This window comes from Sceloporus occidentalis, unplaced genomic scaffold, assembly GCF_023333645.1.
Source record: "Sceloporus occidentalis isolate IW3139 unplaced genomic scaffold, rSceOcc1.0.p SCAF_10, whole genome shotgun sequence".
Taxonomy (NCBI): Eukaryota; Metazoa; Chordata; class Lepidosauria; order Squamata; family Phrynosomatidae; genus Sceloporus; species Sceloporus occidentalis.
This window is the reverse complement of record NW_028316990.1, coordinates 19,081,649-19,096,212: the sequence shown is the minus strand read 5'-3', so window position 1 is coordinate 19,096,212 and position 14,564 is coordinate 19,081,649. Positions and strand designations below refer to the sequence as shown.

Below are 14,564 nucleotides of genomic sequence, written 5' to 3'. Positions count from 1 at the left end.
CCTTCCAACGGGCCCCTTTAAGGAGCACGCCGATGGCCACGCCCCTCTGGCACCGAACAGCCAATCAGAGGGGAAAGGGGCGTTCCTGGATTTCGCACCCTCCTCCCTCTCTCTCTCCTTCTTCTTCTCCTCTTCACCCCAGCTGGCTTCTCAAGGGCGACAAGTCGAAGGCGGAGACATCGATCGACAGCCAAACAAAACAAAAACACAGGAAAAGCAATCGCAGGCCGAGTAGTAGTAAACCATCTCAAAGTTGGAGATAGTGCTGCTGCTGACTTTTTCTTTAGCTCTTTAATTCATTAGTCTAATTGAGTTGGCTCTTTTTCCATTTTCTAATTTATACAAGTTTGCATTCCACAGATCAGCATGCATATCTATGCATATATATATATATATATATATATATATAATTAAACTTGGTTTTTTCTTTAATTTCTTTAATCCTTTAAGTTTCATTTTATCATATATATATATATATATACAATTTCTCATTACTGTATTTATCTATTAAAGCATTGTTCAACTGTTTGTTTATTTGTTTATTTATTATGTTGTTGTTATTATTATTATTATTATTATTATTAATTGATAGGAATTGTTTTACATGCCAGATTTCATGGCTAATAAGAAGCCTGAGTGCCAGAATATTTTAAAGATGCGTTTGAATTGTCCACACATTATAAGTTCCAGGTTTGGAAATGTCACGACTCGCCCAACTCTGCCCTTCCAAAGGGAAATAACTAGAAAGGCATGGAGTGGCGCCTATGTGGATTTAAATTGCTTTCCCATACATTACCATGCTAAATGTGAACTCATTCTCCCTATGCTGGTGCAGATATGTGTGTGTGTGTGTATATATATATACACTCTGCAAAACCTGTGTGTCTAGAGAAAACAGTAGAACAAATCATAGAATCATAGAATGATACAGTTGGAAGAGACCGCAAGGTCCAACCCCATTCTGCCATACAGGAACTCTCAGTCAAAGCATCCCCATTGAGAGATGGCAATCTAGCCTCTGCTTAAAGACCTCCAAGGAAGGAGACTCCACTATACTCCGAGGAAGGAGTTTGTTCCACTGTCGAACAGCCCTTACTGTCAGGAAGTTCTTCCTAATGTTGAGGTGGAATCTCTTTTCCTGGAGCTTGCATCCATTGTTCTGGGTCCTGTTCTCTGGAGCAGCAGAAAACAAGCTTGCTCCCTCCTCAATATGACATCCTTTCAAATATTTAAACAGGGCTATCATATCACCTCTTAACCTTCTTTTCTCCAGGCTAAACATCCCCAGCTCCCCGAGTCTTTCCTCATAGGGCATGGTTTCCAGACCTTTCACCATTTTAGTCGCCCTCCTCTGGACACGTTCCAGTTTCTCAATGTCCTTTTTGAATTGTGGTGCCCAGAACTGGACACAATATTCCAGGTGGGGCCTGACCAGAGCAGAATACAGTGGCACTATTACTTCCCTTGATCTAGACACTATGCTTCTATTGATGCAGCCTAGAATCGCATTGGCCTTTTTAGCTGCCGCATCGCACTGTTGACTCATGTTCAACTTATAGTCTCCTTGGACTCTTAGATTCCTTTCACACTACAGTGCGCCCGTGCTATAGGCATGCACCCCATACGCAGCTTCCAGCATATGCAGAAGCCACGCAATGGGAAAATGAATGGTATGTGCACCAGTGGCGCACACACTCTCCCATGCCACGAGCACAAGCCCCATTCATTTGAATGGGACTTAGGCTTATGCGCTATTTGGTTTATGCAGGGGAGCCCGGAACGGATCCCCGCATAAGCCAAGGGCACACTGTATAAATCCCTCATTCAGCCAGGTGTCCCCCATAATCCTATATCTGTGCATTTCATTTTTCCGCCCTAAGTGCAGTACCTTACATTTCTCCATGTTGAAATTCATTTTGTTACCTTTGGCCCAGCTTTCTAGTCTATTCATCTTGAATCTTGATCCTGTCCTCTGGAGTATTAGCTACTCCTCCTCATTTGGTGTCATCTGCAAATTTGATAACTATGCCCCCAATTCTGTCATCCAAGTCATTGATAAAGATGACCTCAAGGGCCACCATTGGCTGCTCCTTTTTAAAAACCCCGGGTGGGTCCTGTAACAAAATGTTGCAGCAGAAAGTACTGAACTTGCTCAAACAACTCCATCCCATTTCCCAATCCGCCCAGTTGTCTGGTTTTTCCCCTCCAACCGGCATCATTCTGTAGCCATCAAACATGCTTGCTCTTGATTACTCTTGTTATTCCTCCTACTCTAAAGGGTTTCATTTAATTACAATATATATTATGGATACTTCTGCAGACCTTGGAGTTCCCCTGACCTTGCGGATTATTCCTTTTCTTGCCAGGATGGGGACATTTTGGCTAAGCAAGACCAGTTATTTATTATGTATTGATTCACACATGTAACTATATATACTACACTAAATGTTCAAAGTGGTGCATGAAACATTCGAGGGTATGCTTCAGTTTCCAGACCAGACCAGCCTTAAGGGCTGCTTCATGCAGAATACACCGGAGTAGTCCAGACTTAGTGTTTGCGCCACGGCGGATCTCTGGCATACCAATGGCTGGCATACCAGACATAACTTTTACTCCAAAGTGTAGCCTCCATTCACCCTCTCTTTTCAGATACCAAATTGATATTAAAAGGGGATGTTTGAGGCACGTACCCATGAGGGCACCCCAGTGCAAAAAAATAGGTTTGCCATATAAGAGGATCTGGGATCATATTTGGGAATCTAGGAGGAAACCATACATGTAGCCAAGGACGGTTCGATCAAGATTAAGAGGCGATATAATAGCCCTGTTTAAATATTTGAAGGCATGTCAGATTAAGGATGGAGCTTGTTTTCTGCTGCTCCAGAGAATGGGACCCAGAACAATGGATTCAAACTGCAGGAAAAGAGATTCCACCTCAACGGTTAGGAGGAATGTTAGGAGGCTTGAGACTTTTGGGGTGTGTTTCTCAATTATTATTATTATTATTATTATTATTATTATTAGCCCACCCAATCACAGAGAATAGCAAAAATGCATAACAATTAACAGTTTCAATAAAAAATAGCAATACAAACGTATATCAAATGTATATCATTCTAGTAAGGTGCTTGACTTTTCCTAATCTGGGTGTTTTCAGCTTCTAGCTCAGTTAACAAATCTTTAGTTGTGGGATGCAAATTGAATTGGGCAGTTTTAGGCTCCAGCGTCTGGATTTAATTGGCTTTGTGTGGTAATGCATATTAGTTCAGAAACAGAATGGTTTCCCATTGGCAAGGATATCAGGCAAGGCTGGATTTTATAACCATCTCTGCTTAATTTACATGCAGATCATATGTAAAGTGGATTAGCTCAGGAGAAGGAGATGTGAAAATTAGGGAAGGGACACCAACAATTTAACACATGCAAGTGGCACCATATTGTGTGTGCGCACCTTCAAGGCGCCAGTAGACTTATGGCAACCCCATGCATTTCACAGGGTTTTCTTAGGCAAGGAATACTCAGAGATGGTTTTGCCAGTTCTTTATTCTAAAGGATAGCCTACAGTATCTAGTATTCATTGGCCCTTTCCATACAAGTACTAACCAGAGCTGACCTTGCTTAGCTTCCAAAATCAGGCCAAATGGTGCGCCTTTAAGGTAGTTAAACCTGACCCCATATTACTAGCAGAAAACAGCTTTTGAGCTCTCGACGGACTGTCTCAGCCGCTCTGAGAGTCCTGTCAGTTTATGAGTCAGGGAGGCCTCTTTCCAAAGAGAGGAATGGAGTCACCTCTGGGAAAAAGGACTGGGAACTGTGTGCCCCTCCAGACAAGATTGCCTAAGTCGACAGCTTGTTCCACCTGGCACAGGTGTGTCCTCCGCCTGGGAAAGACACTTGCTCAATCATAGCACCAGGTCCAAACATGTCCATGCATCCTTTAGATGTGCAAGGCTGCAGCAATTCAGATATCAGATGCTCAGGGATGGTCCAGCAGTAGATAGCCTCTGACCATTTCTTCTGGTTTCCCCAGCCATTCATATCCGCTTGAGCAGCTCTCTTCTGACAATGGTTGCTTATGGCCAGAGTAGGAAAGATTTGGCCCTTCAGATATTTCGGCTTACAACAAGACGGATCTCTTGCGGCAGGCCTTTCCTGAATAGAACCACTCAGCCAAATAATAATAATAATAATAATAATAATCCGCTTAATCTCAGGGAATCCAAGAAGATTACAGCAGTAAAATAAGGTACAATTAAAAGAGATAGATTAAAAAATCCCAAATGAATTCCCTTCCCATTATGTACTGTGTATCACTCATCCTATGGATTATTTTATTATTAATAGTTTATTTTAACTGATAAATTTTAATTGTGATGTGTTTAATTCTTTTTTGGGGAGGGGATGGGGATGTTATAACGTATTGTATATTGGAATGATTTTTAGATGTAAGCTGCCTTGATTGTTTGGCAACAGAAAAGCGGGGTGTAAATAATGAAGATGATGATGATGATGATGATGATTAGCTCCCATCAGCCCCATCCAGTATAGATAATAGCAAGGAATTGTGGGGATTGCTTCACAAAATGTCTGCCAACAATAAGGCCTTATGGAGAACTGTAGTCCAAACCATTTGGAAGAGCAGAGGTTTCCCAGCCTTGAGGCTGAGCCTTTGGCCTGATCCAGCGCAGCTCTCCTTATATTCCTACATTATATTCCTGCTCCTCAGGCCATACATGCCATGGAGTAATGCCATGTTACTCAACCTTTTTTTAATGCTTGCAAGCATTAGTGCTGGCAACCAATTAACAGTTGGGCAACTTTCTTTCAGTGCATCTCATAGGCATCGAATGTAATTAATTCCCACTCAATGTATCATGAAAATAATAAGAATATAATTTACTTCCGAGTGCAGACGTATATTAGCTTCATTAGCAGAACTAGCGAAACAGGTCCACCAGAATCTGATGATCTGTTGTTTTTTCTTCTGTCCTCCATAGGGCTGAACATTGGAGGAGCCTCCTATACCTTTAGAATGGTTGTCTAGAAGAAGCCAAGATGGGAATTCAGCAAGTGTTGCTTTTCGTGCAACAAAGAAGAGGCATGCATCCATTATGCCCAGTTCCACCATGTCCAGGCCCAGAAGTAGATGAAAAGTAGAGTGCCATGCCTTGATTCCAGGACCTTGGGATGGACAAGGACTCTGAAAATAAAGGCTTTGATAGAGAGCCTGAGAGCCCAGAGGATGTGCCAGGTTTGCAGTCACAAGAGCAAAGCTCCAGCAACCAAAGGAACAAAGTTCCCAGCAGCCACAACTTTCAGAGGAAGAGACAGACTTACCTATACCTACACCTTACTAAGTCAGACTTACCTATACCTAAACCTTAGTAAGTCAGAGTCACCTATACAGCCTTGCATCCTTCTGTAGCTTGCTAAAATGAGTACCTTGTTCGGGGCAATTGGCGTACACATTGTAAACCGCTTAAGGAGTGCTTAAGTGCACCGATAAGCAGTATAAAAACATACTTGCTATTGCTGCTTGCTATACCTACCCCTACAAAGAGGCGTCAGTACAAAGAAATTCACGGGTTCTCACAGTGTTTATATAGGAAGCATGTTACAATTAGGGAGCACGTGCAAGACCTGGTGGGCTATAAGTAACCCCTAGACAAATGTGGATGACAGCTAACCTTTCTTGGGCCCCATACAGACAGGCTCAGTCCTTAGGAGTGGATCGTGGCTTTGGGTCAGCTTCCGGACTCTTAGGACGCATGCATCATTTAAACAGCATACCTCCAAAGTGACCCGAAGCAGCTTTATTTTGGCCTGTCTGTATGGGGCCATAGTTGAAGCAAAGCTGGTGCCCCATTCTGGAACTGATGGTTTGCCTTGAACTCTGCCTGGACTTCTGACTACTCTTCTGGACTATCCTTTGGCCTGCCTTCCTAGACTGAAGACTTATCCATGAATGATTTGGGCTCGACTGAACTACCTGTGTTCCTCAGCTCAACTGTTCCTCAGTGATGTGTGTGTGTGTGTGTGTGTGAAACCCTGTGCTTTCATGCTGGGCTTCTGGTTTGCTTCTCAAGGGCAAAATAGGACCCTCTCTCCATCTCAAGTGCCATTGCCCTGGCCTCAGAGGGAGAGAAGAAGAGACAATGGAGCTTTTCCCATGACATTTTAATTCATCTCGCCTCTATCCGGATTAAATCTTAATTCAGGTGGCATCCTGATCTTATCAGATGGCTTTTGCTACCTAATTTGCCGCCCAAATATATCTCAGGTCTATCCCTGCTTCCAAAGCCGCTCTTCCTGTGTCTTTTCGGATCCTGGAGTTTTCTGGCTTGAGAAAATGGCTGGCAAAGCGCTCCTGGAAGTGTGGGGTAGACTTGGGCTGTATTTGGGCAGCAAATTAGGGGGCAAAAACCATCTGATAATATCAGGGTGCCACCCGAATTAAGGCTTAAACCAGATAGAGGTAAGCCATAAGGACTAGAAATTTAGGTCCTAAACACACTGCAGAAATAATCCAGTTTGTGCATTCAAATTTTTGTAGGAATGGGCATGTGGTGTCTGTCTGAGAAACATAACTAAAAACCCTATGATTCCTTAAAGTCTGCAAACTTTCAAGCTATCATAACCGCTTTCATTTTTAATGTATTAATGACACTACAAGAACTCTGTTGTTTCTTGGAATGGCCACTGGATGGAAGCATACATCCTGCAAATAGTCTGGATTCAACTAATAAAGAGAAAATAATTCTGTAAACACTTATGAAAAAAGCCAGTATTGTATGGCATAGCAATTCAGATTGACCACACCAACCAGCCTGAAAGCCATCCACCGCCACTGACACATTGCTGGCAATGAGTTTCTTCCATGCTCTGCTTAAAAGGCACACAGGAATAAGTCCATTCCCACACTTCTTAAAAGAAACTCAGCAAAGTCTCTGTGTGCTGATGGTTTCTCACAGGGAAAAAAGCCTGCGTTCAGCAAAAAATTAGGAAGCGAAAATTAGGAAGTGAAAGCGCTGTATATAAATGCATGCCAGAAACAATCTGTATTCTGTGTATTCATGTCATCTTCCAGACGGAAGGACAGTAACTAGAAGCAGAACGGCAAGTGCCACACTTAGAAGCGAGAACCACTGTGGCAAAGAAGGATCACAATGAATTCCCCCGAAGAAAGCAATGATCGCCAGTCTTTGACAATTGCCAGGATTTTGGTCTGCGTGGTCCTGAGTGTGGCGTTTGGCGTCGGCATCCCCGGGAACTCCTTTGTCGTTTGGACCATTTGTAGAAGAATGAAGCGACGACCTTCAACAGTCATCCTGATCCTCCACTTGGCCATCGCAGATCTCCTGGTTCTCGTGACCATGCCGATCTGGATCTACTCCTTCGCCAATACTTGGTTCTTCCGAATTGTCGCTTGCAAAGCCCTGGTGTTTGCTGTCTATTGCAGCATGTATGCCAGCATTTTCCTCATCACAGCCTTGAGCCTCGAACGGTTTGTGGCGGTCTTTTACCCCTTTGCTGTCCAACGGTGGAAGCAGAAGACCATCACCCACCTGGCGGTGGTTGTCATTTGGTTGCTGTCCGTTGCCTTTGGAGCAACCATAATCCCCTTTCAGGAGCTTGACGATACGGAGGTGGGCCTCCAATGTACAGCTCGCGTATATGACACAAAGTCTCAGGAGATTGCTTGTCTCCTGGTGGAGACCACTGTAGGCTTCATCATCCCCTTTGCCATCATCTCCATCTGCTACATTTGCATTGGCAGGAGAATCAGAGAAATGGCTTGTCCATCCAAGCGAAGATCTGAAAAGCTGATTGCTTCGGTGGTTGTGGCTTTTGGCCTCTGCTGGTTTCCTCATCACATCTTTAACCTGATAAGCATTGCTTCAGCTCTGATGGAGCATTCCCATCCAGAAATGGCTGGTGCCTTGGAGAAGGTTTCCGCCATCGGGGTCTACATTGCCAGCTCAGTAGCATTTGTGAGCAGCTGCATCAACCCGCTCCTTTACGCCTTTGCAGCCAGGAACATCCGCAGCAGTGTGAGGTTGACAAAGTTGTCCAGGCTCTTGGAGCAAATGAGCCCATCGGCCAAGCAAGAATCTGCAAAAGGTGCACCTTCGCCAAATGGGAACGAGGAGACTTGGACAAACCCGGAGATGATCTGACACAAGCGGTGAGAGAAAAAGGAGGTTTCACATCCCCAGCCAGTCCTTTATGCAGCCCTGTGAGATTTACCAGCCATGTGAGATTTGCAGTGACTGACTTTTTAGATTAGCTTTGTTTTGCTTGTATTCAAAGTGCTGGATAGGACCTATAAAGACATCTAAGGCTCAGATCCAGGATAGATGAAGGGCCTTAATTCTCTCTTATGAACTTGCCTGGGTTATGAGGTCGGTATGAGGTATACAATCCATTTTCCAGCTCTTGGCATACAACAGTTTTGCTGCTATAATCATATAACACTTCACTTCAAAGTTTATAGCTTAACATTTCTCCTTAAGATATTCCCAACAAAAACAATTCCAGTCTTAACTCAGTTCTACATTTTAAAATAGGTTGCATTATTTTATTTTATTTTTGCATTTGTGGCTGGTAGCTTTTTGCTTTATTACACAAACACCGCTTGTGAAAAGAAGTGCCTTGCTGTATACCACATTTCCAACATTTACAATTATTTCTGCTTTTGGTCATGTAAAAACTGCCATGTTTTTCTTGCTTCTGTCCTGTATCTAACAAGGAAACTTGATCCGACATTCAAGATACTCTATTGTGGTAATGCTTTTCTTAGATCAACACCAAGGAGCAAAAATTATGACACTGGCTTTCAAAGCTTCTTATGGCACTGGCTTCTTCATTGGGTAAAGATGGTAAGAGAGAGTGAACAGGAGGAAAGGTGAAATCAGAATCTGCACTGTGAAATCACTAAGGGAAAGATCTCTTTGACAGACCAGGCTACCTCCCCAAACTACAAGTCCCAGGATTATGTAGGATAGAGCCACAGCAGTTAAAGTGGTGTCAAACTGCTTCAATTCTGCAGTGCAGATGCACCCTTCCCTAGAATGACAAGGCTGTGACAGATCTGCTCATCCGTTTCCTGCAAATTGCAAAAAGGAGTTGCTTCACATCATGAATCAAAAACTGAACTGAAAAAGCATTAAGAAATACTCTCTCACGCATTCTGTGGAAGTACACAGACAGTGACATCTCACCTGTTTCTTGTTGTTGTCATCTTGCTGCTGTTGTATGCCTCCAAGTCGTTTCTGTCTTATGGCAACCCTAAGGCAAACCTATCCTAGGGTTTACTTGGTAAGTTTCTTCAGATGGCCATCCTCTGAGGCTGAGAGAGTGTGACTTGCACAAGATCACTTCAGTGCGTTGACATGGCTGAGCCGGGATTCAAACAGAAATAATCCAGCTTGAGACCGCTTTAACTGCCCTGGCTCAGTGCTAGGGAATCCTGGGAACTATAGTTTATTGTGGCAGCAGAACGCTCTGACAGAGAAGGCTAAATGCCTCACCAAACTATAGTTTACAGAATTTCCTAGCATTGAGCCAGGGCAGTGAAAGCAGTCTCAAACAGAATTATTGTTGCACTGTGTATTGGACTATATATATAGTCCATATATATAAGCTGAAAGTATTGTACTGAGTGCCTGGTGTGATACTTAATGCCTTTTTCTCCCTAAAAGCAGTTTGTTTTTGACCATAGACACCGTGATTCCTAGTTAGTGCCATTTTTAGAATGACTTTTGCTCTTCTGATGATGACAGGACTTGTCTGCATTTGAAGCAAGACACTTTTGTGCATGGGCGAAAATGCACTGATCCTGATCGCCACCTTGCTCCAACCCCGACACAACATGGATTGGATTCCAACCACCTCCACCATGGTTTATTATCCGTGGCTTATTGACACCGGTAGCCATAAAGGAATGACCGATCCCATTTTCCAGGTCATTGCATACTTAACAAGTCCTCCCTTTGCAATTCATTAATGCAAGAGGCGGCTCTAAACAAGCCCTTGCACACACATAAATGAGACAGATGTGAAGTCAGAGGCTTTCTCTGAAGATGCCAGCCACAGATGCTGGCGAAATGTCAGGAATAAACTCTTCCAGAACATGGCCACAGAGCCCAAAAAACCTACCCCCAAAAAAAGGGGACAGGATTCCCAATTCCATAATAAAAATTCTATAATGGAAGGGGTCTTTATTGTCTGATGGATCTATCCCCTCATAAAGCTCTCTGTGTTTGTGTACTGTGTGCATCCAAGTCATTTATGACCTATGGCAAACCTATCATGGGGTTTTCTTGGCAAGATTTGTTCAGAGGAGGTTTGCCATTGCCTTCCCCTGAGGCTGAGAGAGTGTGACTTGCCCAAGGTGGGTTCCATGGCTGAGTTGGGAATCGAACCCTGGTCTCCAGAGTCATAGTCTAATGCTCAAACCATTATTCCACGCTGGCTCTCTTTATCTTTATAAGATAAATCTACCAGGTAGATTTTTGGATTTTTGAAATCAAGTGCATCACTTAGATTTATTTCCATCTTTGTTAATGTAGCTTTTCTATTTTTAAATATGTGTGTGTGTGTGTGTGTGTGTGTGTGTGTGTGTGTGTGTAAAAGATTTTATATTAAAAACTTGGACAGTCTTGAAAAATTTCCTTGAGAAGCGTTGACTGGGATGGCAGCATAAACATATGGTAAATGACTTAATAATGAATACTTTCCCTCTGCTCTTGTTTCCCACCTGCGTTGGAACCTGCGTGCTTCGCCTAAGGAAGGAGCAACAAATGTGTAAGTAACTAGTGAACAATAACTTGGAACTAGAACATCGCAAGTGTCAGAAAACAAAGTGGTGTAGTAAAGCACATTTCCAGCAGGTGACAGTGCCAGTCACAACTGAGAATGGTTGTTGGTAAGACTGGCAAAGTGAAGCATAATGTTAACCAAAATCCGCCAAGCAGTGATACCTTTGGTTTTTTGTGGGGTTTTCAGGCTATGTAGCTGTGTTCTAGAAGAGTTTATTCCTGACGTTTCGCCAGCATCTGTGGATGGCATCTTCAGAGAATGCTGGCATGGAAGAGAGTTGGGTATATAGATGCCAGCCACAGATGCTGGCGAAACGTCAGGAATGAACTCTTCTAGAACATGGACACATATCCCGTAAAAAAACCATGAAAAACTATGGATTTCAGCCAGGAAAGCCTTCGACTTCACAGTGATACCTTTATTGGAGCTACCAAAATGCACATTATACATGGTGCAAGTTTGCAAAGCTCCACTCCTCAGGCAATGGTGATAAAGAAAAACAATCACACCCTGAGTCGGAATAGTTTCCATGGGAAAAGAATTGTGGAGAAAATGGTGGAGAGAAGGATGAAACATTCCCTCCTGTCTCCGGATTCTCCAATGACTTTTGACACCAATTTTCCTCACTTTTCATATGAAAACTCACCATAGATAATTAATTTGATAGTTTGGTTTTTATATTTATACAAAACACCTTCTAGATTGAAAGCAATATACGGAGTCTCCAAGCCTATTAGGATTCAGCAAGGAAAGATCACCGTTTGGGTGGAAGGCAGCCGAAAGCGCAAGTTTTGACAAGTGCCGTGGCTGAAAAGGGCGGTGTTGAAAGAGGCAATAAATAATCCATTCTGGATGAGTTAATTCACTTCCAACTTTGCCCGGAGGTTTTCATAATGGTGGGAAATGCTCCACCACTATTTGAAGCAAGTTTCGGGCGCCTGTACACCTTTGGCAAAAGACAAAAGGAAAAGGAAGGGAAGATGTAGGAACACTTGCAAATCTCCCTCATATATAGTGCCATATCTGTATATCCCAAACTACTGAAAACAAACTGCAAATCTCCCTATTTGGAGAGAGAGTCCCAATTACTTTTTTCCTCTGTCACAAAAATGTTGATATTGTTCAGACACCTGCCCTAATCTAGCACTCTCCAGGTACCTTAGACTACAACTCCCATGTTCATGCAGTCTGAAATGCAGGAGTTGTAGTCCAATATGTCAAATAGACATACATTTAAGGATGGTTTCACAAAGATATTTCAGGAGGGATATTTCTGCAGATGCTCCTCGTCTTCCAAAAATGGGGGGGAATAGGGTTGCCGGAGTGAAAAATTGGAGAGGGATCCTGTACCTTTAATGGTTGTGTAGAAGAAGGAGCTCTGTACAAGTGGAAAAGGTTGTGTGCAAATTTTCGACACAGCTAATTGATGTAGAGGAGAGCAGAGGGTGAGCCCTGGCTCCATAACATTTGGGAAGAATCTATGTACTGTAAATATACAGAGTCCCTGGAGAGTCTTTGCAGCAATAAATCAATGAAGCAATGCAAATTTTCGCAAGCTGGTGTTGCACTAGATGAATTGAAAATTTGCACAGGGTCTTCTCCATTTGCACAGAGCTCAAAAACTGGGGAATTTGCACCTTTGCAGAGCCTTGAGGTGACCCCTGAAAACCAGAGCCTTGGTACCAGGCCTTGAAATCTGGCTACCCTACTGTTGGATATGAAATAACTTTGGTCTACTCCAATGTTAGTGATGAGTAACAAATCCCATTCATTTCCATTTTATTCTGGATTCTACATTCGCATTCTACATACTTTCATCGGGAAGTATGGAAACATCAAGCCCCAAATGTAAGCTTCTGGAGGGCTGAGATGTCAAAGTGATGAGGAGGAGCCTGGGTTTGTCTCGAAAGCTCCCATCTCCAAGGATGGATTATCCGTCTCGGTAACAGAAGTCGGCCTTCGACTGTTTGTGGCAGAAAGGAAAGTGCCATTAATTTGAGAGTGCAAGAACACACAACAGCTGAGCCCTGTCCGCAGAGAGCTGCGTGTGTATATTATTAGAGCATCTCAGAGGCTTAAGCAAAGCCTTTGATTCAAAGGAGGCCATAGACGCTTGGGCTGGGCTTAATTTTTGCTTTTGTCAACTCCTTTCATTTGCTGTCCAGACTGACTTCTTAAAAGGGGATCATGGAGGGGATAAGGGACAAAAGAGTGAGTTTTTGCCTATGAAAATTAGGAGAAAATGTGTATTTTTGGGTAGGTACGGTTCTATGCTGCCGAACCACCATCCAGAGATCAAGCAGGCTAGATCGGATGTTAGTCTCAATTAGAGTAGACCAAATGAAATCAATAAGTCTTATGCCACTGGCCACCAGGAAGTCCCATTAATTTGAATGGATTTACTCGGATTAGTAGGTTTCTCAGATTTCGTGAAGACAGTTGGCACCTGAATTGGATCGTGTATGGATCTGGACTGGGCATGGCAATCCTATCTTGGCTTTAACTTTTAACGTTTAATGATCCAGCAGAAGTCTCCAGTAGGTTTTTCTTGCTCTGTTTGAGCATCTGCTTTGCTCCACCAAGGTGGACTTCAGTATTGTTCCAAGATGCACTGAAAGAAGAAAAGAGAAGGAAGAAGGCATGAAACAAGGAAGAGTTCTCATTGTTTGCACAATTTCTGTCTCATTTATGTTGACAATAAAGAAGCCAGGCAAAGGTCCCAGCCATTGGACACAATTTACCTGGCAAATGCTCCATGGTAGTTATTTGCTGGAAGCCGGCGTTTAGGTTTTTTGGGAAAGTCAAGTCTACCTGGATGTGGTTGCAACGTATATGTCACAAAGCTGAATTATGGTTCTCAAAATGATAACCTTCAGGCCCACTGCTTTGCCTTTTCGTAAAACTCTTATGCTTAGTCCAATGGCTCCAGGTGATGCCAAGAATGAAATACATCAGGGAGTGGCAGGCAGGTTTTGTGCAACTCGCCGCATGATTCACCATCTGGCATAACTTTCTTGTTGTCAAATACCACTATAAAAGCAGATGGCAAGCACCATAAAAATTTAAGGCCGCACAAAACTACAGTTCCCAGAATGCCTCGAATGGAGGGAATCTCTGATTTCTAAAACTATGGACAAGTCTCTACAAAGAGCTCTGCTGAATCAGATCAAGGCGTCTCCAAGGGATGGGGGAATGTCCTTACATTGGTGGACTTTGTTGTTGTTGTGTTCCTTTGAGTTGTTTCTGGCTTATGGCAACCCAAAGGTGAACCTATCATGCCCAGTTAATTCAGTTCAAACCATTTTTCAAGATGCATCTCCACTGTAGAAATCATGCAGTTTGATACCGCTTTAAGTGCTGTAGCTCCATCTTGTGGAATCTAGGGATTTTTATAGTTTTACTAGGTCTTTAGCCTTCTCTGCCAAAGAGGGCTGATGTCTCACCAAACTCACATCCCAGGATACTGTAGGAGGGCACTATAGTGCCAGACGTGGTGCCAAAATTAATTATTTCTGCATGTGTCTTCACAGTGTGCAGCCATTGACATAAGCTGAGGGCAAGGAGGGCAAAGTAGAAGGAAGAGACGAGAAAGTGAGCTGAAAAGTGACCAGGAGATGAATTGCGACTGTCCTTGCCAAATGGAGTTCGATGGTACGCTGCTCCATCTTTGAGGATCTGTGACAAAACAGGCTTTGCAAAAGTCCTATCACCTGAAGCTGCCCTTTTACCTCCTTAAGACTTTT

The 14,564-nt window shown here is 43.2% G+C and overlaps 1 protein-coding gene across 1 annotated transcript; it reads left to right on the top strand.

The window, feature by feature from the left end:
• The first annotated feature begins 7,166 nt into the window (after nt 1-7,166).
• On the top strand, nt 7,167-8,184 carry LOC149306023 (leukotriene B4 receptor 1-like). The gene has a single exon (XM_089539822.1). It carries the CDS (start codon nt 7,167-7,169, stop codon nt 8,175-8,177), a length of 1,011 nt encoding a protein of 336 aa, XP_089395948.1. The 3' UTR covers nt 8,178-8,184.
• Nucleotides 8,185-14,564: the final 6,380 nt, after the last annotated feature.